Below are 25,463 nucleotides of genomic sequence, written 5' to 3' on the forward strand. Positions count from 1 at the left end.
GGGCTTGCCACTTAATAGCACTTGTTTAAGACTAGACTTGGCAGCCAACACTGTGCAGGCAACCAGTCCCCAACACCCCACTGTGCATAGATTTCAGCCCAAATCCCTATTTTTAATGGTTCTGAATAAATCCCGCTTACTGAAATATGGAGAAAACGTGAGCCATGCAAGCTCCTGCAATACTTCCATAAGACTATGACAAACCTAATTTAATTTTTATTTTATTCCTATGGGGATCCCCTTGGGACTTTCGTAGAAGCGCTAGGAGGCCACAACATCCCTCACCTGCCCCCTTATATATCATTTTATTTAAATTTTCTGAGTTCCTGTGGGTTCGACCACTCAGAATTCATGTTTTTTACTTATGTCCTAAAGGAGCCCTGTGGCAACAGATATCTAAACATTCTAGAACATAATTTCTCTAAAACAGCTGGAACAAATACACCACATCGCAAAAAGCATGCTTTCTGAGTAAAGATATATCCTTCTTCCAAATCTGATGTAATTCTGTTCAGCTTTTTTTCTGTATTGTTGTTTATTTTTGCATAGGGAAAGAGCAGTTTTGTACATCCCCCCAATACTTCTCAACCCTCTGCTTGACAGATGCCCTTGAAACTTTCCAGGAAGGAGCTGAAATGCATGTTACATTTTTTGTTGGATAATATTACTCCACCGAGACATTGGTCTTTGTGCCATTCTATACATGTTTTTACCCCACAGCTACTTTGGCAGAAACCTTAACTGCTCATCCACCGATCAAGGAAGTTTAGTTGAGGGCTACCTTATTTGATATACTTGTTACTTATGACCCACAGATTTGTTAGTTTAGGGCATTGAGACTTCAAGGCATAGAAAATACAGCAAACTCAACATATTTTGTTGTCTACGATACACATGCTGACCACATGTAACAAATGAATGGGGATCATCATCCCATACAGACTAATATCAAGAATGTAGTAGATATTTGGTTACTATTCACCAATATGCTAATGAAAGGCAACAATAACTTAAATTTGTCTCAATCATCAAACTCCTTACCTCCCCCCCCACTCTGGCCTGGAAATCATTCAAATGTGAATATCTGCAGTGTACCTGAAATCCAACATAGCAGAGACTGAGGTTGGCAACAAAAATGTAAAAACAATTGAACCACTGATCCCTGACCGGCTTAGCAATATGAACTTTGATGGGTTTTTCCATGTTTCTCATCCTTTGTTAAATCTGTGAGCTTACTCATTGACCACTCTCGGATCTTCACAGAGCATATTGAGATAAGAAAAATGCCTTTTACTTGTTTACTTTCACTGCACAAAATCAAGCTGATCCTTCCCTTTCTAAGTTTATGGTCCACCATCATGGACCTCGAATTCTCACACATCAATAGAAGCCTTGCACCATTCATAGGTCTCCCAGAGTCCTCATTAACAATTGTTCATGCCCCTGCATAATCACTATCCTCAGAAAGTTCAAGAACATTTCCCCTATCTTGAAACAATATCATTATCCTTCTCTGTCTGTCATAATCCACTTCGAAGTTTGTTGAGTGACCAATAGTGAACTCCATTTTGTTTTTCAACTCAATGAGTTTGCTGATACAAGCACCAATTGCTCATGTACCACTTCTCTGGAAATCCAAAAGTTTCATAAAGAACTTACATAACAACAGTTTTTTTTAGTGTTATCAACTTAGACACTAGAATACCCTTCCTTTGCACCTCAGTAATTTGCAGTGCAATTCAGGATGTAACTCAAAACACACCTCTTGACAATATTCTTGTTTTCCTAGACTGTATACCTTCCACCCATCCTCACCTTGTTGTGATGTAGTAATTTTTCTTTACTGTACTAAATTGTCATTGCAAATGCACATTCAATTCTCTCTATTCTTATGTTACTCATGTGTCCTGTTGCCATGTACTTGGGTACTACCTTCTTGCTCTATTAAAACACCCAATAAAATAGGATAAATTTAAAAATATATTTTGTCAGTACCTAAAGGTAAGCAAGTCCCGTTATTAGAAGAAACTAAACATACAGTGTAATGTAGATCCCTTAGGTTAATTACAAGTCAAAATTCACCCCACAGCAAATAATTTTAATTGTAGGTAGTATGTTGTGTTTGCACCTGATTATGACCTCCATGGTAAATCATGGGGAATAATATGACCAAACAGTTTTTGCACACATTTTAACCATGTTATTACCGTTTTGGTCTTTAGTATTTTAGATTTAGTTTGTATTTACTTTCCAACGCAAAAAATTGTTTCGCGCTGGAAAGTTGCCTGAAAGTAATGCAAAGCAGTGCTTTGCACACCTTTGCATTACTTTGCATCAGGGGCGTTCCAGGGGAGGTACATGGGCATTCCCATGCATCCATCAATGGGTTTTGACACAAAGCCCAATCTATTAACAATGGTAGGCAGGACTTTGCAAAACAACAAAATAACAATAACACCTCTCTGAAGCAGGTGTTAAAACGGAGACATTATTTTGTTTGCCACTTTGCATGTGTACTGCACAGTATAGCACACATCCAAAGTGGGAACAGTTTCAAAGTTATTATGAGCATAGTACTTTGCACTGGAATGGTATGCTTTCAGCACAAAGCTGTTCTAGACATCATGCACACACCCTTGCAATATGATGCAAAGATGTGTGTGTATGGCGCTAGGTAGCATTAGTAAGTGCCAGCGCTAGAGAAAGAACAGGACAATGTAATTTATTAGTAGATGTGGTGATTTCATGCCTCCTTCTCATGAAATTATAATTGCTGTGCTTCATTGTGTGACATGTTTATGAATCTGAGCCTTTGGTTACTGTTTTACACTGTATGGATGCTGAGGCTTTCACTTTCAGCAGTAACATATTCTTCAGTGTTAGCAGTGTGACATCAAAGTCGACTGACATAAGCTGTTACAGGTGACTGTGTTCATCATTTTCTCTTAGAGTTGTGGTGAAGACAGAACTCACATGTTCTAAAAAAGATAAAGAGCAGGAATTTATAGGAATATTTAGACAGATTATATACAGTACACTGTATGCAATAAAATCATTGTACCTGGGAAGACATTTTCAATGTAGCATGTCAGCAACAAATACAGGATTCCGTCAAATATCATCATGAGCATCGAGACTGCAAAGCTGTAGCGCTCCCCATCCACTGGACTAACACCAATGTTGCTCCACGACAGCCCAATTCCTTGCTGCTCCCAACGTGAAAAGTTCTCGCACCCAAATCCAAAGGCCACAGTTGAGAAGAGGCTCTGTAAATACATCAAGCCATGAGTTTACTTTCTGTACAGCTGATCAGTCATACTGGTTGGCAGCGTAAACACATGCACATGAGCAAATAATCCACAGCAGCTGCATGAAGTCATCAAGTTTGCTCAGAAGTATCTTTTTCAGAGAAAAAGGATTTTAACAGACAGAAAGAGAGAAATGACAGAACACATCACTCTTAAAAACATATAGCTCAGGAAAATCTGAGGTTATTTAACATTGCGTGAAGGACCGTGTAGGCATCCAGAAAGCAGAAAAATGTTTTAAAGTGTCAGAAAAACAGAAGACAACAAGTACCACACAGTTATTAGTAGTGCAAACTCCCCACACAAAAAGAACTAGCAAAGCAAATACAAAAGCAGTGCTGGTTTTCCTGTCACAGACAAGACTGCTGCAGCATTGTCAGCAGCAGTCAAACTTTCCTTCTCGTGCATATACATACACACATGAACAGCACCACAGAATATGGCATTGCCTATGAAGTATCCCATCAAGCTTCTCTGTCAAGAACAAGAACACCTTGTATTAATAATCTTAGGGCCATATTTATACTTTTCGACGCACAACTGCGCCAATTCAGTTGTGCGTCGAAAAAGTTAACGCCGGCTAACGCCATTCTGAAGCGCCATGCGGGCGCCGTATTTATACAATGACGTTAGCCGGCGGCGCTGCCTGGTGTGCGTGAAAAAAAATGACGTACACCAGGCAGCGCCGGCGTAGGGGAATATGGAGCTTGGGCGCCAAAAAATGGGGCAAGTCAGGCTGAGGCAAAATTATCGCCTCAACCCGATTTGCGCCATTTTTTTCGACTCCCAACCCCCATTGAAATGACTCCTGTCTTAGCAAAGACAGGAGTCATGCCCCCTTGACCAATGGCCATGCCCAGGGGACTTCTGTCCCCTGGGCATGGTCATTGGGCATAGTGGCATGTAGGGGGGCACAAATCAGGCCCCCCTATGCCACAAAAAAAAAAAAAAACATTACTTACCTGAACTTACCTTATGTTCCCTGGGATGGGTCCCTCCATCCTTAGGCGTCCTCCTGGGGTGGGCAAGGGTGACAGGGGGGGTCCCTGGGGGCATGGGAGGGCACCTCTGGGCTCCTATCGAGCCCACAGGTCCCTTAACGCCTGCCCTGACCAGGTGCTAAAAAACGACGCAAAAGCGGCTGGACGTAAAAAAAATTGACCCGCCCACTCCCGGGCGTGATTTTGCCCGGGAGTGTAAATACGGCGCACATGCCTCGGAGTCAATTTTTTAGACGGGAATGCCTACCTTGCATATCATTAACGCAAAGTAGGTGTACACGCAAAAAAGTGACGCAAACTCCATGGACTTTGGCTCTAGACGCGTCTAACGCCAGAGTATAAATATGGAGTTAGTTTTGCGTCGAATTTGCGTAAAAAAAAACTATGCAAATCCGGCGCAAACGGAGTATAAATATGCCCCTTATGGTTTTAATGTTCTATATCCTCAAAATGTGGTGGTATTCGTGAGAGCGTGGACAATATTATGGGGCAATAGGAGAAAGATAAACAACGAAAGTGGAAGGATGGCAAGAGCTGGCTTTAGTGCTGGTGGCACCCAGTGCAACAATTTTTTTGGCTCTCCCATGTCCTCCTCCTTGGATTCCCTGACTACTGTAATGCTGTCCAGGTTTAAGTTGGAGGGTAATGATTTTATGACACCTCTGCTGACATCCACCAAAAATTTAGATGTCACCTGCCTAGCAGTTACGAGCCAGATGTCAGTTCATGATACATGGCCTCCGAATCATCATTTCTGTGCAGCGTGTAAGAATACAAACACTGCATTGGCTAAATATTTGGTGCTTGACCGCCATCATCATCTGCTCTGAAGCTTCTGCATGTCTGACACTGTGGCAGCTGCCTGGCGCTCCCTACATTGGTGGTGCTCATGCCACGCTGATCAGTGCTCCCCACAAGACCCATACATGCCTGTCCTTGGACACAATGAGCTCCTCAGTCAGCGCAGTGGCCCCAAATCTGTAGCCCTGCCCTCAGCTCCACCTGTCTTCCTCCAATGACACCGCCCTGTATTCAAGCGGTGGGTGCCCCGCAGACTCTAGTGACAGTAGTATGGCTGACAGCCTTATAAAACACACCCTTAAGTCACTGTCTCTCCACAGCCACTGTGTGCAACAAGAGCCAGGCATTCAAGGGGAGCCTGTGGAAGCACACAGACTGTGCACCATCACTCGGCCAGGCGGCTGTTTCATCCCTCCAGTGAGAATAGTTCTTGTGCTGCTAGGTTTAGCTCACTGCAGTGGTGTGTCACACGAGGGCCTACTTCCTAGTCACACACTAGTGACACCACACCCGCATGTCCACCATCCCTGCTTTTGAGCCATTCATCATAGAAGGCACAATCTCATCATAAGCAACCTAACTGGTAGGCACAGAAATAGCAGTGGAATGATGCTGGGCCCTCCTGCTACACCTGGGAGGAAAAGACATTCACAAAATATAAAACAACCCTCACACAGGTGACACCAAAGACATACACTACACTTGTTGTGACCTTAAATGTGTACTTTGAACCAATGGCGAACAGGGACTATGAGCAATTCATTTTCAGATAAGCTTGCCAAGAACCAGAAGGGTCAATCAACATTGTCCATGGTAGAATCAAAGAACCCCTGGGAACCTGCAGGTTGCACTACGAGCAAGAGGAGATAAGAGGTCAGATCATTCAGAGCTGTGTGTCATCCAAATTCGGAAAAACCATACTCCAAGAGCCAGGAAAATTGCTTCAAGACATTCTGACGCTAGAAATACCAAAGGAACTATCAAAGGTTTGCTCTTCACATATGGAACCCACTCTCCACAGAGCAGTCTCGACAAAGCCAGTCAACATAATCCACCTGCTGCGCAGTATTGAGCCTCCGAGGAGACCGTTTGAGCCTTGAAGAGCATGTGGATACTGCGGTGGGCAACACCAGTTGCTGAATGACTGTCGTGCCAAAGGCTGAAAATGCACAGCATGTGGCAAGGACGACCATTTCACCAAAGTTTGCAGAACCACAAAACGCAAACTCTAGAAGGAATCAGTTCACATGGTTACCAAAGCAATAAGTGGGCCAGAAGACATGGATGATGATAACATTGCAGAGTACACCGTGCACACCGCCTTCACCGTTGAGCCTGCTGGCGCCACACACCGACCACTCTCACAGCGCCAACTCAAGAAGAGCCAACATACAGTCATTGCAATTATCGACATTGGAGTCTCCATAGATCTCATGTTGGCAGACATCTATCAGGGTTTTTGCATATGGCCAGTCCATGCTGCCCATGCTTGAGAGTTTCAACTCATCAGTATCTCACAGGAATGCAAGCGTGGACATCATCATCTATTTTGAAGACGGAGGTCACGGCATGCTAGTGAGTGACCACACCATCAAAACTCTAAAACTTATCTAATTTGAGTTCAGTGTGCAAACGGAGGATACCAGTGCATTTAAGGGAATTGGCTGCCTGAAGGACATAGTAGTGCAGCTGCACATTGATCAATCCATTCAGCCAGTGGAGTTATGCCACTGAAGCATAGCTTATACCTCAAACCTAAGGTGTAGAAAGAGACAAATTGAAGTCCTCTGGTATATTAAAGAAGGTCCCCGGCCCCTGAACACAGATACCTACGATAGTGGTAGGGAAGAAACAAAAGCGACCCGGAGAACTCCACCTCTGCGTTGACATGTGACTGCCAAACGTTGCAATCAATCGAGAACGCCATTTGACTCCCACAGTCAACAACATCAATGGGGAGCCTAATGGAGCAAAATGATTTTCCAATATTGATTTGTGCTGAGGGCATCACAGGCTGCCCCTACACACTGACTTGAGATACATAACCACGTTCTCCACCGATGTGGGCCTCCAATGCTACTGGCAACTCAACTTCGAAATTTCAAGCGCTGACGAAGTATTCCAAAATACAATCCAAGAGCTCCTTACGGGGTTGCCAGGTGTCATCAATGACAGCATTGGCATCCTGACATTCCCAGGTTAATAAGAGAACACCACGAGTGCCTGTGAGGGGTGCTCCAGAGAATTCACGACTCAGGGCTAACACTCCACAAAGAGAAGTGTGAATTCTTGAAGCAGCTAATCAGCTTTTTGGTTACACCTTCTCACCAGAGGGAGTGGCTCTAGATCCAGACAAAGCGAGAGACATCCAAGATGCCCCTTCCCCAACCAGTGTGTCGGTAAGAAGCTTTTTGGTAATGGTGAATTCCTGCGGGTGGTTCATACCTGACTTCACAAACCTCACACAGCCCCTCAGACAGCTCACAAAGGCCACAGCTGCATGGTGTAGTGCAGGAAGAATGTTTCTAGCAGACTAGAAGAGCCCTCTTTGCAGACACCACTTTCACCTACTTCAACCCATCGAAGCCAACCACCTTTATGGTCGATGCCAACCCAAATTAGCCAGGAACCGTCTTCAGCCAACAACAGCACCAGAAAGACCAGACCCTGTGGTATATGCCAGACAGTCACTCACTGCCACGGAACAGATGTATTTGCAAATTAAAAGGAAAGCAATTGCCATACATTTGGCCTGCTGACATTTTCTTCGGTGCATCTATGGCCACCCATTTGAAGTCACTATTGACCACAAGCCCCTTACATCCCTGTTCTAAGATTCTGCATGCAAACCTCCACCTTGCATTAAAAAGTGGATCTTCCTGTTGCAGGAGTATGACTGTTAGGTAGAATATTGACTAGATGTCCACAATCTAGCAGAATACCTATACTGGCACCCTGGTGCTGCCACCCAAAACGAAGCAGAAGACATGGAAGTAACAAAGGAATACATCTGATATGTGATGGAGAGGTCAAGGCAACTGCCTCGATCCCTTGATGCCACCCCCTCTGCAACAGACAGAAACAGATAAGTGCCTACAACTAGTTTTAGTGGTGATCCAGTCTGGAAGGTAGCCCACACTCAAAGAACACAGGTCCCATAGAACTCCTGAGGTGAAGATTACTCTTGATTCACTGTTCAATATGTGTCACAAACTCATGACCAACATGAGTGGGTGTTTGCTACAAGGACACTGTCTGGTGATCCCTGACAGAACAAGCAGTACAGCTCACACACCATGTTCACCAATGCAAAGCAAAAACAATGACCTGGCCTAAGACAAAGGTCTGGTTCCCTTGGATTTATGAGATAACAAAGGCTACCTTGAGCTCCAGTTAATGGTATCAAATCTTAAGCCCCTCGGAGCCACCAGCCCCAGTATTCACCGAACCCAGCCCCCAGCGATCCTGGGAGTGCACCAGCATAGAGTTTGGGTGCCTCCCTGAAGGGCATTGCACCCTTGTCTTGATCAATGACTATACTAAATACCCAAGAATAGAGCTGGTATGGTCTCAAGCTGCCACCAAGGTTATCCCTAAGATTCAGAAAAAGCACCCAGAGTCTGATCAGAGAACTCAAAACTGACAACGGACTCCCATTTCAGAGCCAGGAGTTCGATAACTACCTAGAGTCGTGGGGCATCCACTACCATAAAGTGGCTCCACGCTGGCCGCAAGCCAAGGGAGAGGTGGAGTGTTTTATGAGCACCTTTAACAACATAAAACACATTGCACGCTCAAGTCACCAATCAATGAAATGAGCCACCTATGCATTCCTCAGGGAATATCGACAAACTCCCCATTCCACCACAGGACAAGCACTCGGGCATGCCGGCATGGGATGTATTGTAACCGACATCATTTCGCATATCCCAGAATGGACTACATGCCCCATTGATGATGCCACATCCTCTCAAAAGAGAGAAAGTACCAACCTCTGAGCGAGTAAAGCTTGAAAAGCCCAACAGTCCAGCATCCACCCTGGTGACAAGGTGTTTGTGAAAGACTGGCATCCAGGAAGCAAGTTCAGATGTCTGTTTCAGTGCCATTTCTGGATTATCAATTATCAGAAACATTTTGTTTTTCAGGCTGGTGAGAAGAGACTTCAATGACACACAACCACACCCCCTGCCTACCTGCCCTTTGTTTGACGGTGAAGTCCCTATATCTTTACCGTCCAATACACCAGACCAGAGAGGGCACCCCAAAGACACAAGCCAAGAAGGAACATCCCCTGTCACCTTCCTAGGGGCCTGACAATTGCCACACACCTGGCTCATCCTCCCAGGACTCAGGAGACTGGGGTAGTTGCACAAGATACTATCTGCAAAGCAATCCAATGCCCTCGACTTACCCAAAAGACTGTTTAGTCTGAAAGCCCCTTTGAACTAAAGGCTATTAGTATTATCTGTTTTCCAATAGTGAAATGTTGGGATTTTTGTGATGTTTTTGTTTAATTAAAGTTAAGGAGGAATGTATTGCTGTCCAAATTTATGTTGGACGAGAGGTGATCTTATGTCAAAATCCCCCCCTAATGGTTTAGGGGGGAATAAATAGGTGTCCGGTGTGCCTGCTTAGCAGTTACGCACCAGACAGCAGTTCATGATACACATGCTCTGAGGCATCATTTCTGCACAGCAGGCACAAGTACACGAACACTACAACAACCACCCAACAAAAGTGACCTTCATCTCTCCATGGCCCCTCTCACATACATTTAATTTGTTTTAAAGCGCTGATAAAGGCTGGCTTTACTAATTCACTCAGCTATACACATACAATACAGATCGATTTTTTGCAGGAGGCATATGAACACTCTGTGCTACTTTATGGCAAGTCAAAACTGCCACTAGATGAAACTCTAATCTTTCTCTCTGGCAGAAACATTAATCACAAGAGTTATCTTGACATTTGTATTGCTGCCTAAAAGCTGGACGCACAAGGAACTCTGCAGCACTAGCTTTTAAATCGTAGGCTATTGCCCAACATAGCCCCCCACTCCCGAGGTTAGTTCCCCCCACCTCCCAAGGCAGTACCCATTGCGGCTGCACCGGCTGCACGACCCTAAAGCCAGCTCTAAGGATGGGCCATGCTGAATGCGGTGTTCACATCACTGGTACGGTCTCGTCTGAAGTATTGTGTGTATTTATTGTCTCCAAGTGTGGAGAGCTGTACCATGTTCAGAATCCCATCCACGTCAGGCAATTTCTGAAGCTTGCCCTAAAACCGGGCCTCAGTCCTCAATGCCTCAGCTTAGTGTCATATTACTGATTTTGGGGGCCTTTGGCAAAACATATCTTCGGGTCCCTGTTTGAAACAGCTTTTGATTTTATTAACCCCTTAATGGCAGACACATTAACCTGTATATTAGAGGATGAAAAATAGAAACATACAGAAGTGAGAAAGAGAAAAAAAAGTTCTCAGGGGCTCCTTGAAAGTTGGGGGGCCTGGGTGATTGCCCCTTTTGCGCATGCCTTAAAACATCTGTGCCTCAGCTCATTGTCTCAACTCCTTTTACAAGTACCCTTTTCTTTTATTGTTTATTTTTTGTTTTTATGAAGACACCCATAGATTGATCAGCCAAATAATGGACGAGAAGGGATATTGGTTTAGAATGCAAATCACACTTAGGACGACTGATAATCCAAATGTTAACGTAAATGACTTGTAAGTCTTTCTCTAGCAGTCTATGCCACACACACTGCCAAAAGGCAGCAACGTTCAGATAATAAAGTAGCTGTAAAAAATCGCAAATCACAACTCAAAACAACGGGATACAGTAATGTAATGTCACTGCCAGTGCTGGCCATGGACTCTCAGCAGAATGGTAATCCTGTTTCATTTTGTGACATTCCTGCCTATTAAAGACTAAGGGATGGGTGTAAAAAAGGACGTAAGGAAGACTCGGAGTTTGAAGGGCAATCATGACGAGCTGGAATAGCACAAGGAACATAAATTGTTTAGAAATTGTGTATGTGCATGAAACTGCTGCGTTCACAGAGTGCTGTGGTGTCCTTTGGTACTTCAGGCCGACATAGAGCTGACCAACGTGGTAAGGCAGGCCAAAGACGTGTGTCTGGTATGCATTTTATTGGCATAAGAAGGAAGGTCAAGTGAAGTGTCGCTTCCTTCCAGACTGTCCTTCAGACACCAGTTGTTATGTTCAGCCTATGGGGAGCAATTCATCCTGTTCCATTATGATTATGCATTCATTTGCAAAAGAAAGTTACTTAAGGGTGGTTTCTTCAAAGTGCGCTGCAAAGCGATTCAACAAGAGTCATTTAAAAGGGATTTTTTTTCGCCCAGGAGAAGGCAGATGTAGGTACTTCAGCAAGACTTCTTATCTTACCATTTATATTACTATAATAGATTTTACACTGATAGGGCAAAAACGCAACTATGCTACAATCTAACATGCACTGAGAAAGTTTATACATATGTCTTTAAAATGATAACACGTGCAAACACAGGCATGCAGAAATGTATTTACATGCAAAACCATATTAAAGCCAGACCTACAGGCTGTGTACTCGCTTCTGGTTTTTTCCCCATCCAAATTGCAAATTTATACTTAGCAGAAGTAGTGGTGGTGATGGGATTGGTGGTATCAGTTTTGGTAGTATGTTTGATGGTGATGATAATATCTGCGGTGATGATGTTATTTGTGCAGGTAGCATTGGTTGTGGTGGTGGTATTGATGTGGTGGGGTTAGTGGTGGTTTTCTATATCTGATGGTGTGATAAAGGTGCTTTTGTGGCATTGGCTGGTGTCCTGTTAGCGGTGGGGGACATTTTTGTGATATTGGATTGATAGCGGTATGATAGCATTGATGTTGGTGGTACTATTGTTGACAGTAATAGTGGTATTGGTATGACAGAAATGGTTTATATATTGTGGTGGTTTGGTGGTGATGGTTTTAGTGGTGTTGGTTTTCAGATTGTGTTTTCTGTGGTGGAGATACTTGAATTATTTGTACAGGCATTGGTGTGGAGTTGGTGAGGTATTTATAATACTGGTGATAATATTGTTGGTACGGGTGTGGTATGTTAATGTAATGTGTTTTTGGCAGTGGTGGTATTAGTGGTGGAGTTTGTATTAGTGATATTTGTAACGGAATTGGTGGTTTTGGTATTGATGATGGTACTGGTGGTGGTATTGGTGGGGGTGTGAAATTATATTAGTGTGATATTAGTTCCGCTAATACCACTGGACATGGTGGTGTGGTATTGGTTGTAATGTGGTAGCATAGGTATCAGAGGTGTGTTGTTGGTTCTAGTGTGTTAAGGTTTGGAGTTCTGTGGTATGAGTATTGTAGTGACAGTATAAGTTGTAAAGGTTGTATTGGTAGTGGTGTAGTAGTGGTGGTGGTACTTTTGGTGTTGTATTGATTGTAGCATTAGTGGTGGTGGCCATATTGGGAGTGGTTTTGGTGGTGTTGGCACGAGTGGTAGTGTTATTGTTTTTGTTTCTACTAGTATATATATATATAGATTGGCTCGTTCTGAAACCTGTGCTGAATCTAAGGTGAGACAGACACAATGTTTGTGCCAGGTTTTAGATTCCGAGATTTATTCTCAGTCCTTGTGTTTTTTCGTGTGCAAAATGCAAATTCACATAAGTACTGCCTGGAGATGTTTGCAGATAGAAAATAGGTCAGAAAAGAGAGAAACATTTTGGGGTATTTTTAAGAAAAATGGCGCTGCACACAGTGCAGCATAACTTTTCTTGCACTCCATAGGGACCCCCTAAAGCCACCATATGTGTGCTGTATTTAAAATATGGCACACCATGGCGGTTGTTAGAGGACTTGCATCTGAATTTTTGATGCTAGACCGGCGGTTTGCAGGATTAGCTCAAAAATTCTGACCTAATCCTGCAAATCACCCAGAGGCCCATTGTAAGCAATGGAAGACTCCTTTTAATGCCTGCTCTAAGGTGACGAAAAAATGAAGGGCAGAAATCTCTTAGATTTCCTTCAGCCATATTTTGGCCCCCCTAACAGGGAAACTCCCCCTTTGTGTGCATTATGTATATGTATATTATAATGTTGTGCAAAGGGTTACAAAGTGGCGCAATACACAGATTGTGCCACTTTGTAAATATAGCGCTGCGTTTTTGGCCTTCTAACGCCATATTAGTGTAAATATTACGCTAATGTGGCATTGGAATGGAGGGAGATAGGGACTCTTAAATATGCCCCTTGGATTTACTGTGGAGTAACACTGAAACTGCACGGTATATCCCACTCCAAACTAAATAACTTGAGTCTTAAAATAAAAGTGCATATGGGAAAACCACAAGGTGCAGTAACCTTATTGCGCCCGGTGGTTTTACTTCCCAATATTTTGAATGAGTGGCTGAGTCGGTCTGTGGAAATCAAATTAGCAAATGCATGTTTCTTTTTTAAATAAAATCTGTCCCTTCCACCTTAGTGGATGAAGCAAAATACTATAACTCTCCTCCCTGGATTACTCGCCTTAGAAAGATATGTTCAATTTACAAATGCATACATGAACCAGCAAAGGAGTTTGTGTTATCACTAACTACACCGCGAGGACCGTGTACCCGTTTGTATTATTTTATTTGCAAATGATATTGAGCCTAATACTGCAATTTCCTTTTGTTTGTACTGATAATCTTTCACAGGCATTACCACATGTGACCTCAGTATCCTTAGTACCCAACAATTCCCAAGGTCCTTCACTTTTTCAGGTCCCTGCACTTGTGCTGCAACAATTATTTATAGATTTAAAAAGAAGCCTGTTTTTTGTTATTAATGAGGAGGCCTCTAAAATGGCTAATACCCGTAAATAGAGCCAGATGCTGGGAATTGATAACCTGAACTGCATGAACTTCAGGAATGACTGCCCAACATACATACATATTATGTTTCATATCTAGCAAATTCTTGGCATATGTGTTATATACAACATCGATTGCAAACCAACAAACACTGAGATAAACGTGCATACTACTTACAACAACGAGCTTTATTGGAAATGTCAAGTAATCCTGCCATGCAAAGAGGAGGACATGGGGCAGATACAAGACAAAGTAGATGATTCCGCCACAAGCAGCAGCCAGGTTTGCTCTGGAGAAGAATACGCTGATAAGAAAGCACTCCATTATGGTGGAAAAGCAGAATACCAACATAAAGACAAAGAACACCGATGGGTCGCTGTAGCGTAGAACGTTTCCGAACTGTAGGATACAAGAGGAAAAACGTATTTTTATAAATAAGAAAAAATAACATGCAGTGCATTTTTCTCCGCAAAGCAATAAAGTAAATCATGACCTAAATTTTGCCACAAGGATATATGAAAGACTGCAGGGCTCTCATTTTTAGCTGCGATACCCATTGGAAAACAACTATGCGCTATACATCTCAACTTGCGACGTTTCCATGGAAATGCTATCGAAAGGCACTACCTATATGATTCTTTTTAGTTTCGACTCATCAAATATTCAGTATATTTGTGATCGTTGTCGTGATCGAAAAGAGTGTCCGTGTCCGTGTGTATGAGGGGCAGGGGGCCAGGAGAAGCCATTTGTAGTCCTCCTTCTGCGCTCCTTTACCCAAAACATGCACGGCGACCATCAAAGGAACATGATTTGTCAACAGTTCCAAGAAAACACATCTAAGACATATGTAAGCGCGCCTTGGTGGTCTCTTTGACGCATCTGTTACCAATGTTTATGAAGGAAAACACAACAAATATACTGGATCAAATCAGACAAATCTGTTTGTTCACTGGGCTCTTCTCGGTGATATGAAATCAAAGGCATGAAATATATATATATTTTTTTAATTGTAGGAAACGTCTAAATAGTTTGCGGAACTTCATTGAATATATGAATAATGATCACATAGCTTCAATTGATATTTAAAAAAGCTTAAGTGTAGGCTTGTGCAAGATATTTACAAAAGGCTTATATATTTCAAAATGCAAGTTGAAACTAATTGTATTCTTACTATTTGTACTTTTACTGATGAAGATGAGGGGCGGCCCCTCCAGTATGGCTGTGGAGCGCCGCCACACTGCTAATAAGCCAGCAGAAAAATAAAATGATAATACAGTGTTATCATTTTATTTTTCCGCTGCCTAACGTAGGGCAGGGCCAGCATCCTCCCTGTCAGGAGGGAGGCAGAGAAGTCTAACCGTCAGATTTGCAAGGTCCTAGCGCCACACTAGTGTCAGTTTTTTCTGATGCTAATTTGGAATTAAGGAGGCCATTCTCCATCGCCATACTTACAAAGTGGTGCAATGCATGCATTGTGCCACTTTCTCACCCCGTGTGCCACATTATGCCTGCGCCAGACATAATGTATGCAAGGAGGGGTGTTCCAATGCAGGGAGGCCCGTAAAAATGGCGCAGTGAAATTTACAACATTTCACTGCACCATTTTTAGTGTCATTTTTAATGCCTGCCTTAGGGAGGCATTAAAATGACACACCCATTACCTTCAATGGGCCTCCCTTTACTTTGCAGGATTTGGGCCACAATTTATGGCGCTAATCCTGTAAAGTACCACAATAGCATAATACATTATGATGCTACTGTCCTCACATGTGCCATGGTGTGCAATAATGTAAATACAGCGCACACATGGTGTCGTAAGGTGGGTGCATGAAAAGTGGCGCATCAAAGCTGATGCACAACTTTCTTGTAAATCTGGCCCTAAGTGCACGTCAGTTTGGCTGGCCATCTGAGGCACTTAGACATTTGCACTTAGAACTCTCCACCCGGCTGTGTTGCACAGCCAGGTGGAGACCAAATGCAGGCTTCTACTCCCTTCCTGAGCAGCACGAGAGAAGCATTTGGATTGGGTGGGGAAGGGAGCAAAGGAAAGGAAGCACCAGTGCAGGAGGGGCAGAGGTGAGGTGGCAAAAAGTTTGTTGTGTTGGCACCATGTTCAAAATGCTTTTGTGAAGTCAAGGCAATCTGCCAGTACCCTGATGTGAGATCAAAAGTACTGAGGAATTTGGCAGTCTACAAGCTCATCAGCTCGGGCGATGGAGTGAGTGTCAGTCCGTGTGACTGAGTTGAAACCCTGATAGTCCACGCACAACCAGAGTTCTGGCTTGGCACTGGGTGCAGCAGCCTTGGGTACCAGCACCACAGGGCTGGCCCAGGGACTACTAGATTTCTCAATAATCCCTAGACACAGCATCTTGGAGACTTCTTCCTTGATGCTGGCCTTCACCTTATCTGACAACCTGTAAATTTTGTTTTTTTCAGGGGGACTGTCTCCCCTGTCAATATCATGGACACACAGATGTGTGGGTCCATGGGTGAAGGAAAACAGGGAGGAGTACTGTTCCAGTAACTGGTAGCAGTCCCCTCTCTGGTCTAGGGTCAGGGAGTCAGAGAGCATGACACCCTCCACTGACCCATCACCTTCCTTGGCAGAGAGGGGGTCGGGAAGAGGTTCACTCTCTTCCTCCATACCCTCATCTGTCACCAGAAGCATGTTGACCTCCGTCCTCTCAAATTGAGGCTTCAGTTGGTTGACATGGAGCACCCTTAGGGGGTTCCTTGGGGATTGACAGTCCACTAGGTAAGTGGCCTCCCCTTTCCACTCCTTTACTTCAAATGGGCCAGACCAGCGGTCCTGGAGAGCTCTAGGCTTTACTGGCTCCATAAGCCACACTTTGTCTCCAGGTTGAAACTCCAGTAGGGGGGCCTTCAGTTCATATCAGAGTTTCATTAGTTCTTGACTGGCCTCAAGGTTACTTTTAGCCATTTTCCAGGAGCGGTGCATGTGGTGGCAGAGGGCGAGCATGTAGCTGATCACATCCTGAGGGGGTGCCTTGGGAGCTTTCTCCCACCCCTCCTTGACAATGCTTATGGGTCCCCTGACAGGGCACCCATAGAGAAGCTCAAAGGGACTGAACCCCACACCCTTCTGGGGTACTTCTCTGTAAGCAAAGAGAAGGCATGGTAAGAGGACGTCCCACTTACGACTGAGCCAGACCAGTAGGAAGGTACGGAAAGACTGGGGGACCACCAGCACATCTGCTGCCCCAATGGCTGGAACCTTAGGCTCACTGTAAAGGAGATAATTCTCCCAATAAATATGGTGATCGCCAGAGGCTTCACCTGCTGCCTGGACTGAAGCCTGTAGTCTCATGCCCTCAAGAGTTGGACATTCTTTCTGCACCTTGCAGAATTCCTCCCTGGTGGCCCCACCCTCAACTTGGCAGCCAGCAAGCTCAGGTAGGTCACCCAGGGCGGCAATGTCTTCCCCAGTTAGCTCGGGGGCCTCCTCCTCGGGAAACCCGTCAACCACTGCGGGAACTTCTGGGACCGGTTTCCTTTGTTCCTTGCTCCTCTTCTTGGCAGCTGTCTGGGCCATTGTTCCAGGCTCCAGACGCCTTTGACTTTCCTCCCGGGCACCCATGGACGGTATGGTAATGCAGACCCATTCAGGCAATCCTGACATCTCCAAGTGAGACCTTAGCTCTACCTCCCTCCAGGTAGCGTGGTCAAGGTCGTTGCCTAACATACAATCTACAGGCATGGCAGGACTCACAGCTACTTTTAGAGTACTAGAGACCCCCCCACTCAAAGGAAGTCAGAGCTTCTGGTAGGTGGCTCTCACGATTGTCGGTGACTACGACTTGGAGGAATGTATTTGGGAGGACCTGCTCTGCTGACACCAGCTGACCCCTGACAGGGGTCATGCTGGCTCCTGTGTCACGCAGAGCCTCTGCCCATTGATGGTGACCCACTGCCTATACTTGGAAGTACTGGCAGGGATGTGGGTTTTTGGCACCATCTCTGCATCCCCCAGGGACACTAGGGTTACCTCTATCTGCTCCCCAAAACTATCTGGGACCACCTTCTCCCGAGCGCTACACTAGCCAACCCAGGTGTCTGCAGGCCCTGGCACACATAGTGCACTTTACTGGGGATTTATAAGTAGATTAAATAAGCCAATTGAGTGTGAACCAATGTAACATGTTTGAAGGGAGTGAGCATATGCACTTTAGCACTGGGTGGCAGTGGTAATATGCACAGAGTCCTAGAACCAGCAAAAACAGTGTCCAAAAAGTGGAGGGAGGGAGGCAGGCAAAATGTTATTGGTGACCACCCTAAGGCTGTCAGGTCTAACACAAGCAAAGAAAAACGAGTCAAGTAATGAGGCAAAGCTCCTGGTTAGAGGTGGTTCAGGATTCCATGAGCATCCACCACCTACAATTCCAGTTGAGTATGTCCCTGTGAATCCAATCATTAATCCATATCAGGTGAGAAGCCCACTAATACAATTCAGAATCTCCCCATCACATGCCTGCCTCATAAGATCAGCAAAATTCCCCATAAGACACCAAAGGTATCTTCCCCGCCTATATCTAAACACTAATGGAGTATTAGAGGTCTCTGAATAATGATGGAGGAAGCATGTGACGCAGTGTTGCATGACATATGGGAAATGAGGGAAGAAAATCATCTTAAAAAGGGCTCCCTTCCCTGCCACAGATAGTAGCAGGGATATCCAATCAAAGAACTCCAGTTTAATCCTGGCAAGAAGCAGCGCTACATTCATACAGGAAGTGATCAGATGCAATACATAGACCTTTATCCACTGTGATTGTAGACACATTCCCTCTGATGGGCGCCAGCACAGATTTGCCCCACTTGACCCCCAGCCGGATGCATCCCCATTTATCCAGAGGAGGTCCTTGAGATGGGGGATAGTAATACCAGGACACTGGACATACAAAAACATATTGTCTGCATACAGCAAGACTTTGTCTTTATGACTGCTCTTCCAGCAAAAACTCTGGACTTGGTCTTCAACATGGATTAGCTCCACAAGGGGCTCCTTTACCAGTGCAAATGGAAGGGGTGAGATCGGCAATACTGCTGTGTTCCATACTCTAAAGAGAAGGGTCTTGACAAGACTCAATTTACCCTAACTGAGCCCATAGGTCTGTATTTAAGGTGGCTACTAGGCAAAGGATACATGGACCAAAACCCATTTTAAGCAACACCACCATCAGAAAGACAGTGCATTGTATTGCATGCTCATTAAATGCTCAACAGTGCACAGGCACTATCCTCAACCAGCTCATCTGCCTGCGCCAGAGCAATCTACAGGTTCGAAGGCAATGTCTGATGCCTCTCCTAGATATGAAGCCATTTTGATCGCTATTCATCAGAGTGTGTTAGACACTAGCGAAACTCATTGTCAGTACTGTTGCAAAAATGTAGACTTCAATATTGTTCAGTGAAATGAGATGGTAAGAGGTACAGGAGTCAGCTAATTTACTAGGCTTCTTGATACCTGTGATTGTCGCCCCCCCTCCCTAAGATCATGGGGCAAAATATCGCACTGATATGCATCATCCTATATATCCTGAGGGTGAGGGATGAGCAAGGGTGAGAATCTCTTCAAAATAGCTTGACAAGGGGGCCATTTCTACCCAGTGATCTACTAGAAGGCCCAGCAGTGATGGCAGAATGCATCTTCTCCTGTGTAATGGGGAGACAAAGTTCACAATCTTTGACTGCGGACAACTTCAGCACTATAAGGTCAAGTATCAGAGATTTTCACACTAGGTCCTAATCAGGGGTTGGTGAGCATAAGGGTCCTGGAGTAGGAAGCAAACTCTTTTGCCACATAACAGGCTACCACAACAGTGTACCCCTTGAGTGTGCATATTTGGGGGACCAACCCCTGGACCGGACTCTTATTCATAAGTCAGTATATCAGCTTCCCCTTACTGTCTCCCATGTTGTATGCACTACCCTGAGAATGCAGCCAGCCCAGGCATGCCATATCTAGGAGTTTCTGCCTGAGTATGACCCAGGCCCACTCCAGTCCCTGTTACATAGCGTCCTTGGAGGAAGAGGTGTGGGTGACCTCCTACTCTAGTATAACCAGGCCAACTCAAGAACAAAAAGTTAGTCTCCCACAAATGACTGACTTGCAGCATTAGTAACTTGTATAACATTCTGACAACTGCTAAGGTAGCAGGGTATTATTCACGTGTAATGTTGGTCTAGTTATGTTTTGTGCAATACAGATTATTTTTACATAGCTCAGTGTTGTGTTTACTTTGTGGTGTATATTTTGCATCACGTGTGTTGTGTGTTGTGCAAACTCTTTACACATTGCCTCCAGGTTAAGCCTGACTGCTCGTGCCAAGCTACCAAGGTGGTGAGCAGGGGTTATCTTGGACGTGTAACTCCCAAGCCCTGACTAGAGTGGGTAGGTTCTGCCTGGCTGAGGTGCATATCCTAGCCAACCAGAGACCCCATTTCTAACAATGCTGTAACTCAATGTTATCTTATGAGAGAGGTAGGCCTTGCAGTAGTGAGAAATGTTTTTAAGCATTCCTCACTACCAGCACATTTAAAAATTAAAAGCACATATCCAACTTTTTAAGTGCAGTGCACCCTTATCTATGAATTGCTTAAGACCTAACCTAGTGATGACTTATATGTATTAAAACAATAGAAGGATGAGGCTTGGTAAAAGGTTTATTTTGCCAGGTTAAAATGGTAGTTCAAAACTGCATACACAAGCTGCAAAACAGGCCTGAGACATGTTTAAAAGGCTATTATGTGGGTGGCACAATCAGTGCTGCAGGTCCACTAGTAGAATTTCATTTATAGGCTTTTTCGTGGTAAAGGCATGCCTAGTAAAGGCATGTGTGGAACGACATGCATGGTTTTTGCATGCCATCCCCCAACTCGTCCCTAAAAACTTCACCAATAACCTTCACCCACGCTGAGTCCTAAATCTACTCCGACCCCCCTCCTGCCCTAAAAAACAACTGATCCCCACCCCAAAAAACAAAAATACCCCACACCTAAAAACAAAATTATCCTGACTCACGCATCGTTGTTCTGGATATTTCCCTCTGCGTACATGTGTTACCACTTTAACTAAGGACTTTCAAGTAAGTTAAATATAACAATTTGGCCTGAGACAATTTTGCCATGTTTTATGGAGAGAACACATGCATTTTAGCACTGATTAGCAGTGGTAAAGTGCACAGACTCCTAAAAGCTAACAAAACAGATTCAGAAATCATAACTTTGGGTATAACCCTGCAGAAAGGGCCAAGCTCAACAGTCACATAACAGTCAAAGACAAAATATAAACTCAAACAGAGAGAAAATCAATATTTAAAGCAACTGAACATACACAAAGTGATATTCAATTAAAACATATATGTTAACAAAGTGTTCAGTATTCGGACACTTCAGGATATGCTGTGGAGTCCGAAAATAATAAAACCGAAGTGACAAAGTACTATATCTGTAGCATAATTAAGTATGTTACTATTTGAGACCTAAGGAAACTCTAGTGAGGACACTTTAAAAGCCATGTCTACTGATCTCATAAGCTTCGATTTTTTTTCAAATTAATTCATAATTTGGCATCAACGTCTGTCAAAGGAATTACAAATCATTGGAGAGTCTGTTACCTATTCAAGCAAGGCAGTCGATTAGATGTTTAGTTGTCTGTAAGAGTGTAGCTACACAATAGAAATCATAAGAAGTGGAAAGAGTGTTAAAGTTATTTATGTGAAGAGGTCTTGTGCAATCAGAGTACAATGTGTGGATAATTGCGAATACTATAACATAGATGTGAATAACAAGAATTAAGATGATATATTTACTGCAGAAATGAAGATTATACATTTGAGTGAGGAAGGTATAAAAAGGTAAACAACTGTTTGGTAAATCAAGGGTCACTGAAAGCACGGTTGATTACTTAGAAACATGCTCTGAAGAAAGAACGTGAAAAATAGTTTTTTGATGTATATAGGTAAATGTGTTCCTCTCAAATGCTTTCAGGAGAAAAAAGCATGCTGAGTAATTAGTGCACAAAACTTAAAGTCGTAAAATGTGTGAAGTGAACAAAGGATAGATGACTTTGATATCACCTTTGTGTATTAAAGAGAGTCCTAGCTGGCTGTTGAAGAACGAAAGGATTGGATGCTACGGGACCTGTGCATGATCACGACAGTATGTTCTTAGTAATGTGTTTATTGCAATTATTATTCGTTCTCACATGCCTCGGCAAAGTCTTCGACAGCTAGCACCCTTAAGCTTCCCTGAGAGAGCTGCGTGAGGCGCCACGGTGAAGAATTTATAGCTCAAGCGGGCGACCAAAGTAAGCGGAGATTGCAGGACAGAGGCCGAGGCCACACGGATCGCATGATGGAGGGTGCAGAACCAGTCTTCTGGTAGGTCAGGAAGCCAGTGCTCATTACGCTGAATACAACTCAAGACCTGCACCCAGAATCTAATGTGCGCTAGTTTGGATGGGGCCAATAAAATAGACTGTGCGAATCGTGGGGAATAACTCCTGCCCCTCTGGCTTCACAGGCTCATAAAGATAATTGTGCTTGAGGAGGCAAGGCGCCTCTGGTTCTTCAGGCTATGGAGATGGCTGCAAGCTAAGGCTTCTGATCAGCAATAAATTGTGGCATAACCTGGACTTTGGTGGTTCCCTTTCAAAGTCACCGAGGCTCTTAATTTTTCCTCCGAAAATTCAATATCCATTCTTTAATTATTTTTTTACGTGATTAAAAAATAGAGATGCAAGCTGCCCTCGTTTGCTTCCATGTTTACACTGGGCTCTTTAATGTTCAGCAGGGAAGCGCATGTGCACCAATCTCAGATTTGCATACATTTGTTGGGTTGATGCTTCACACAGCCCTGAGGCCTGTGATGTCATCAGCACAACTACCTATTGCCTCGTGTCCTGAGCTATTGTAGTGCAGCTAGCCCGGGGCGTATCAGCCTGAAGCCCTGCAGCTCCAGGCAGGCACACCAATCAAGAAGTGGAGTCTCAGCCACGCCACCTTTTCAAGTACATTTAGGGAGTGGTGGTGTCAGTGCAGTGATCCCACCTTGTGACGAATTGTGAAATGGTGGGATTTCAGGGTGCAAAGTTGCAAACAGGAGGCTGAGCACTGGAGAGTGCGTACTTTTCTAGTGCAAGCTGTGATTGTGCACTGTTCACACTCCAGTCCCGAGCTTCCCACCCGTTGCTTGGAGCGCGCCGCCATTTCCTGAACGGATAGGATGCTGCAAAGGAGTGAGAACTGCAGAGTAAAGGTGGGCTATGTCCACTGAGAGGTCAGACACTCAAGTATGCGACTTTTTTGACATGGAGGAATTCAAGCGCTCTGAATTCAAAGTGCTCTGTTTACTTTTCCAGATCAGCTGTCTTTCCGGCCTGGGAGGGAGCTCGCAGTCATGCTGCATCATGTGAACGTGCACTTTTTGGAACAAGCACAGCTTATATTAAACAAACTTAAATATGTCCCATATTATGACACGTGAATAAATAACGCTCATATTTAAATAAGAAATCATTATAAAAAGAAGCCTTGCAAAGCAGTCTTGTTCGCGAGATTAAGCACAATGTGGCCTTGTACATATTTACTACGTTTGCCGAAGAGCTAGTGGCGGTGAAGAAAAATCACTCCCCATTTTATCTTCATAAATGAAATTAGGAACTTTTTTTTTCTGTCTCAAAGTAAGCAACACATCCATGTAGGAAAGAATATGAGCAAAATAGCACGGGTGTGTACTTAAGCACCTTCATGCTTACAGTAAGGGTGAGATGTTTGCATCATTTATTTTTGTGTCAGTGTCGCCTTTTCAAGAGCGAAAAATTTATGTTTCAAAATGCAAAGAACCGTTTTGGGGTTAAAGAACCGTTTTCAGGGTTTTAAAACCGCAATACATCACCATAACTCTCTAGAGCCCCACCACCTGATGGTATTACTCAGAGGTCAGCTGTGGTGTAGAATTGTGTTTCTTTCTGTTCACTGTCAAGCACAAAAAGCAGCAATTATTTTACATATATATGAATTTGCCACGCTGAATCACTCTCCCTCAGACAAATTCATGGTTTCATTTTATGCCCCCCATTCTTTCAAACACCACCAGCCACCACTGAACCTACAGGAGAGAGAAGACTTCCCCTATGTGTGATCACCAATCTTTTTGCCTCCTTCCTCCTATTTTTTTCAGATCTGTTTTTGTTGGCCCTAGGACTCTAGGCACTTTACCACTGCTAACCAGTGCTAAAGTGCATATGCCCTCTGTTGCTCGAAAAGCCAGGTTTTTAGGAGTCTCCGGAATGCGGTGTGGTCCTGGGTGGTCCTGAGGCTGGTGGGGAGGGAGTTCCAGGTCTTGGCTGCCAGGAAGGAGAAGGACCTCCCACCCGCCGTGGAGCGGCGGATGCGAGGGACGGCAGTGAGCGCGAGGCCAGAGGAACGGAGGAGACGGGTGGGGGCGTAGAAGCTGAGGCGACGGTTGAGGTATTCCAGTCCCTTGTTGTGGAGGGCTTTGTGTGCGTGGGTGAGAAATCGGAAGGTGATCCTTTTGCTGACTGGGAGCCAATGCAGGTGTCTCAGGTGTGCAGAGATGTGGCTGTTGCAGGGTACGTCGAGGATGAGGCGGGCCGAGGCGTTTTGAATACGTTGCAGGCGTTTTTGGAGTTTTGCGGTGGTCCCAGCATAGAGGGTGTTGCCGTAGTCCAGGCGGCTCATGAGGAGGGCGTGGGTCACGGTTTTTCTAGTGTCGGCGGGTATCCAGCGGAAGATCTTGCGGAGCATGCGGAGGGTGAGGAAGCAGGCGGAGGACACGGCGTTGACTTGCTTGGTCATGGTGAGAAGAGGGTCCAAGATGAAGCCGAGGTTGCGGGCGTGGTCTGCAGGGGTAGGTGCGGTGCCGAGGGCCGTGAGCCACCCGGAGTCGTCCCAAGCGGATGGGGTGTTGCCGAGGATGGGAACTTCCGTTTTGTCAGAGCTCAGCTTTAGGCGGCTGAGCCTCATCCAATCTGCGACGTCCTTCATGCCCTCTTGTAGGTTGGTCTTGGCGCTGGCGGGGTCCTTGGTGAGGGAGAGTATAAGTTGGGTGTCGTCGGCGTAGGAGGTGATGATGATGTCGTGCTTGCGTACATTGTCGGTGAGGGGGCTCATGTAGACATTGAAGAGTGTCGGGCTGAGCAATGAGCCTTGAGGTACGTCGCAGATGATCTCGGTGGGGTCTGAGCGAAACGGTGAGAGGTAAACTCTTTGGGAACGGTTTGAGAGGAAGGAGGGGATCCAGTCCAGGGCCTGGCCTTGGATCCCGGTGGAGCGGAGGCGGGTGATTAGGGTGCGGTGACAGACGGTGTCGAAGGCAGCCGAGAGGTCGAGGAGGATGAGGGCAACTGTTTCACTGTTGTCTATCAGGGTTCTGATGTCGTCTGTGACTGAGATGAGGGCGGTTTCAGTGCTGTGGTTGGTTCGGAATCCGGTTAGTGAAGGGTCGA

The 25,463-nt window shown here is 44.8% G+C and overlaps 1 protein-coding gene across 3 annotated transcripts in view; it reads right to left on the bottom strand.

Moving 5' to 3' along the window:
• LOC138299526 (phospholipid-transporting ATPase ABCA1-like) overlaps positions 1 to 25,463 on the bottom strand; it is a 2,649,159-nt gene that overhangs the window by 1,577,882 nt on the left and 1,045,814 nt on the right. For all 3 annotated transcript variants that reach the window (XM_069237840.1, XM_069237822.1, XM_069237830.1), the window contains exons 16-17: positions 14,147 to 14,368; positions 3,062 to 3,266 (exon numbers count right to left, since the gene is read on the bottom strand). In XM_069237840.1, the coding sequence (XP_069093941.1) occupies positions 3,062 to 3,266; positions 14,147 to 14,368 (427 nt within the window). The remainder of the gene's footprint in view (positions 1 to 3,061; positions 3,267 to 14,146; positions 14,369 to 25,463) is intronic.

Source organism: Pleurodeles waltl, chromosome 1_2 (assembly GCF_031143425.1).
Source record: "Pleurodeles waltl isolate 20211129_DDA chromosome 1_2, aPleWal1.hap1.20221129, whole genome shotgun sequence".
NCBI lineage: Eukaryota > Metazoa > Chordata > Amphibia > Caudata > Salamandridae > Pleurodeles > Pleurodeles waltl.